At 37.5% G+C, this 6,000-nt stretch overlaps 1 protein-coding gene across 2 annotated transcripts in view; it reads left to right on the forward strand.

Moving 5' to 3' along the window:
- Positions 1-4,741, forward strand: part of LOC145406001 (ciliary microtubule associated protein 1A-like) — an 80,186-nt gene extending 75,445 nt beyond the window's left edge. The window contains exons 6-8 of one of the 2 annotated variants that reach the window (XM_080277187.1): positions 524-727; positions 2,745-2,960; positions 4,227-4,741. In XM_080277187.1, the coding sequence (XP_080133313.1) occupies positions 524-727; positions 2,745-2,960; positions 4,227-4,304 (498 nt within the window). In that variant the 3' untranslated portion in view covers positions 4,305-4,741. The remainder of the gene's footprint in view (positions 1-523; positions 728-2,744; positions 2,961-4,226) is intronic. The other variant, XM_080277188.1, reaches the window with a different exon arrangement.
- Positions 4,742-6,000: the final 1,259 nt, after the last annotated feature.

A 6,000-nucleotide genomic window follows, 5' to 3' on the forward strand; every position in this document is an offset into this window, starting at 1 on the left:
CATAAATGAGTAACAGAAATGCTTCATTTCAGCATCACAGGAAATCAGGTAAAATTATAAACTTTAACATGTATGTGTATGTAATTTATGTACATAGTTTAGTACTGTATATGTAGTTTAGATTTACTGCTTGGGCACTGAGCAGCATGTGCATGAGCACATACACTATGCACACAGTAACAAACAAATGTACACATGTGAGTGTTTTACAATGACAAATTTTGTCATGCAAATATTAAGCATATATAAAGGCAGTCCTTGTTTCAAGTAAGGAATGAGTTTTGAAATGTCAACTTTTTACACAACTACAACTCCTTCTGCAAAGTGAAGGAAACTGACAAATCAGTGGAACTTTAGTAGGCCAACTGGTAGACAATTCCTTTTACAGTACTTACTGAGGACTTAATGTTTAAAAAATGACGTAAAAGAAGGCTACTTACAACGAGGATTGTCTTATATATTTGGTTGTGATATCCACCTTTATTGGCACTGCATGGTTCCTGCACTATTCCCTTCCCTCCAGTATCACGATTTGGGCCCCATGTTCTCAATGGCTCAGCGTCTACCCGAGCATGACAAGAATGATGTTCCTGGGCCAGGCGCTTATAAGTCAGGTGATATAAACAACTGCAGAGAGAAGCAGCCTGCTTTTACCATGGCACCCAAGACCACACTTCCTACTGACCACACACCGAAACCTGCACCCAATGCTTATTCACCAGAAAAGGTAAGTCTTTGAGTACTGTATATACACAGCTGGGCTGAACATGAAGGGAAGGGGTAAAGATTTTCAGAGGGAAGTAGGAAGGATCAAGCAGACTGGGAGAGAAGTAAGAAAGGGTAAACAGAATGGAGAAGTGGAAGGGTATACAGACTGGGAAAAATTTGAAAGGCTTTAGATCCAGTAAGATTTGCAGCAATATGCCACATAACATGACAGATTAGATATTGCTATTTTATGATAGGCATCTGGGCCAAGTTGGAGGGAAGGAACAAACAGATCAGGAGAGATGACAGAAGGATGTAGATCAGATAAGATTCACAGTTTATAACCACAAGTACGTTGTGGTGTGGATGTGGATGTGATAGGAAGCGTTAGGAGGAACACTCTGAGGTGGTTTGGCCATGTGGAGAGGATGGAGGGTGGGAGACTGATGAGGAGAGTGTATGTGAGTGAGGTGGAGGGGGGGAGAGGGAGGGGGAGGCCGAGGATGAGATGGAGGGATGGAGTGGAGAGGTATATGAGAGAGGGGGGTGTGAGTTTGGAGCAGGACAGTGAAATGACAAGGGACAGGGCGACGTGGAGGTGATTTGTTTGTGGCCACCCCGTACGGGATTAAGGCATATGGCAATAGATAGATAGACAGAAGTACGACAACCTAGATGCTGGATAGGCATTCAGTTAGTAGGCAACTGGGTCAGACAGGAGGGAAGGCATACACTGACAGATTAGGTGCTTCACTATGACACACTGATGTTGCTATGATAAAGTACTTCAGATATACTGTAGATATGTTTTAGACTGCAAGTATTATAAAGGACAGCTATAGAAACTTGAAGGGCCATCAAATACTGGCCTATAATATGAACTGAGCCTGTTACCTTCCAGTATTTCATGCAAGCATTGATTATATGAGTGGTTCATCTTCAAAATTTGAGCATGCTCTGCTTTAGTGGTTCAGTGAACACTGGCCACTGGCCACTGTTTTTGAGTATGGATTGATGAAATTGGCGTTATTGAAAATGCATTATTATACTGTATCATTGAATGTTCAGTACAGTCACACTCAATGTTTCTTACAGTAACTCAGGTAGTACAGTTTTAAGCTAGAAGTAAACCTGCTCTTACAACCTTTTTTTATTTACTTTCTGACATTGTTTTGTATTTGTTCTAATACACTAATAAGTTAAATTTGCACTCCGCTTGCTTTTATTGTTAAATTTTTCAATTACTGTACATTTTTTTTGCCTGACAGTTGAGTTACTTATTCTGCCTCTAATAATTATACCGAATGCATTGTTTTTTCAACTGCTTTATATGTCTTGTTTGTGTGCAGTCTGGTATGTATTTGTGTACTCCCTTGGACTGTTTGGCTCCCATCTGTGACCTAAGTCTTGTGTTGTGAATTTGTGTGTGAAAGTAACATGTTCACTACCATGTGGATATCTAAAGCATCAACTGAGGGATGAAGGGCAATGCACATAGGTCAAGTTTACAGCTACTAAGAACATATACTTTAACTTAGTATGCCATGCTACTTTATTAATCTAAAATCAATGAACAACTAGTACCTCCCTGGATCATTCAAAAACCAATAGAATGTTCTGAAGTAACTCCATAATAATGGAGTCAGACAAATTTGTTTTTAAACTGGACAAAAAAATTGAGGTTTCTCCTCACTTTATGCTCCTGGGTACCCTGCTGCTTGTATGGAATGTATGGTGTTCCTGTGCGAAACTAACGGTCATATTTTGAGTGGTTTGGAGACTTCATAGTGCCTCTTCTTTGTTGATTTATTTTCCAACTTACACTTTACATTCTTTGTATGGTATGGATACAGTATCTGTTTAATACTGACATATTACAAGAGTATCATAAAGGTGTAATGTGAAAAATAAACTGCTAAGAAAGAAGCATTACAAAGTGTCCAGTTCCAGTAGAAATATGGCCTTAAAAGCAACAGTACTCTTGAGATTTAGCCTGAACATATAATAGTGGTTAGTAACCTGACTGGTATGGACAGTACGTCCCATCAGGCCCAAAGTTCAGCATGGCACCACGGCCAGCTGAAGAAGTTGACAAGATGAGAGTGCCAGGACCAGGAAGTTATGAAACAGGTGACTTAAACAACTGCCGAGAGAAGCAGCCGGCATTCACCATGGCACCCAAATTCACACTGCCCGTTGATCATACCCAGAAGCCAGCACCCAACGCATACTCTCCGGACAAATCAGAGTCGGTGAGTTTACCCTGAATCTGGCTTGTGAGAGCATTTTGTCTGAATGTGTGTGTGTGTGTGTGTGTGTGTGTACCAGTATGTATGTACAGTAGCCATACAACTGTGCCTGTGTTTGTGTATTTCCTGTAATGTGTTGTATTCTCATGATAACTTGGAGGAATGAACAGAGTTGTGTGAGGTAATTAAACGGATAAAGGTAAGTGTCATTATGTTTTAAAGATAAGCATGAGCTGCAAATATCAAATACAGGTATGTGCACTATCTTACTTTTTATACTATTTCTTAATAAAAAATTCTACTGCTAATTCACAATGCATCTCAGGTTACTGCTCAGCTAGTTAACTTCAGATTAATTATTAATGTCCTGTTGCTGTCCTATACTCATAGGATTCTTGTATACTAATCTCTTAATAACATTTTTCTGCTAAGTCTTACCAATACTTATTTCATCATAGTGTATAGAAAATGGTAGGTAATCTCTATAGCATGACAATACTAGAAGGATTTGTTCAGAACATGGTAAATGCCATGTTTCTCATGTCTTGTAGATTGGTACAGTAGGTAGATAAAACCCCAACATAAACCCCTTCAGTTCAAGAATGCAATTTACATTTTATTCTTGCCTCTGTCAGACAATTTTATTCAGATTAGGAGAGAACTGTGGATGTACAGGGGCTAGATGAAGCTTTCACTAACCTCTTCACTAGTAGAGGGTTTTCCTAAGCTGAAATAAATTATCCAGAGATGTTAAGAATAAAATTAAACACATCTACTGGTGAAAAGAGTTTATAGTGATAACTGTTGTATGTTAGGACTTTCCCCATTATTGTGCATGGTTTACTGGCTGTACCCATTGTTAATAAAACTCCTTGCCTTTTCAGCCTGCATTTCATCTACTGTAAATGTGAAAACTTAGTATTTTCATTAATATATGCATTACTACACTTACAAGAATGAAATTTTTTAGTTATAGTTACGTTCTTAAAGAGCAGTTATTGCATACACCTATTATGTTCTGCATTACATACCTGTATTACAGAATTAAGGTCTGTTTTTTTGCATACTGGAGCAGTATCAGTGACGTTCTTTTCAAAGTCAGTATAAATTAACTACACCGATGTCAGTCATACTACATTGGTAAAATAACAATGGAATAGTTTTTTGTAGCTGCTGTACCACTATTGAATTTTAGCTTTAAATTTATTTGAATGTAACTTAGCTCTCTCAGGTGTCCATCTGCTGATCCCATGCCTGTTTCCTCCCCAGTCCGAGAAACCAAACACACCACACTTCAGTTTTGGTATCAAGCACTCTCAGTACCTTGGTACGCTGCGTGTCCAGTAGCAGCCCTGCCCTGCCCTGCCCCGCCCTATTGCTGATCTGACCTATCTTCATCCTGCCCTGGCCCTGCTGTTATCATACCATCACTTTGATAGACTCAGTACCCATGCTTTATCTATGTATTCCCCTTCCTTCTCTTCCAGGTCTACACTGGTCTTCTACCACCTTGATTTGACATAATTCAAACTTGAAATCTTTGCAGGTTATCTATATGTACACCTGTACCTTACTCAACCGTGTTCTGACCTTTTTAAACTCCTTGTTATGTTCTCTCCTCTCTTACCTTTCCCATCTTCTTCAGTCATTACTTAAACTGCTTTACTTGCACCCATTTCATCCAGACCTTCTTGCCAAATGTATTCAGTTCACTACATACCTTGCTACATCTCACACTAAACTCTTTTATCCTTCTCTACTTTATCCACCTTTCCCCATTTCTAAAGGTTTATTCTCGTTAAGTTTAGGGACTCTATAGCACCTCTCTAACCAATTTCTTTCTGTTGATGACATTATTATCTTGTATGCTGTTTATGCACTTTGTGTTAATATAAAAAGTACATAAATACCTTGCACAGCCAACTTCTTTCCATTTATGATGCATTATCTCATATGCTATTGTATGTAATCTGTGTTGATATAAAACATCTGTAAATTACAAACAAGAGAATAATAAGGTTATTAAAAAAAAAAATAAGGATGAGGTGCTAGAAAGTCTCCCAATCCCAAGGGCCATAATAATACCGCCCTAAGTCTCGTTGCTTACTGGCCTTCTCCATCCTCACCTCTTCGCTCAGTTGTCATCCATCAGTCCATCACATAGTATATAATAGGCGAAGAGGAGCCAAAAATTATTTCATATTAGTATTCATGCAGATGAACCTGATGGTCTGCCTTAGTATTTATAGTCAATATCCACAAATCATAGGTCACATCCCATATCACCAGAAATTTTTTTTTTTTTTTAATCATTTAGATTTGTCTGATGTTCACTGAATTCATGAAAGTAGCTGATTTATAAAAATTTGTAGGGCTTTGCTGTTTTATGGGTTGTGGTAAGACCACAGCTCTAATACCTGTCCCAAATTTTAGTGAAATATGACATCCTGTCACTGCCATTGACTTTCAACATTAATAATCAGGGAGATGGTACTCCTTAATACCTGTACTGTACATTAATCTAGGAGTGAACTCTGTTATTGGTGTAATGTGTACAAGACATAAACGGTATTGTGCAAGTCTTCTTAATACTGTATACAGAAACCTAGTTCACTTGTTATCGGAACACAGATCATAATTTATATTGCTCAGAATGAATTTGAATGTGGAGAATAAATGTACTTGTATTTTCTTCTATCATATTAGAGATATTATATTATTCAGTTATTATTGTTTATAAGAATGGAAATATTTATTGTCTGTCATGGTGCAAAATATCAGAATTTATTGCTTATAAAAAATGAAAATATTTATTATCAATTTATCATTCTATAATGTATCAGAATATCATATTCATCAGCATACATATTTCTTTATAGATTTCTAAGTAAAGTATAGAGGAACGTTAAGATAGGAAACATACTTCAAAAATACTGAAGATAACTGCGACAAGAATAAACTGTGATATAACAATGAGAGCAACACCAGAACGTTAATTGAACAAGTTATTGAACTGTTTGATTTGTTCATTGGATGTAAACTG

This window comes from Coenobita brevimanus, chromosome 69 (genome assembly GCF_032717465.1).
Source record: "Coenobita brevimanus isolate Jiangsu-jjx chromosome 69, ASM3271746v2, whole genome shotgun sequence".
NCBI classification, from domain to species: domain Eukaryota; kingdom Metazoa; phylum Arthropoda; class Malacostraca; order Decapoda; family Coenobitidae; genus Coenobita; species Coenobita brevimanus.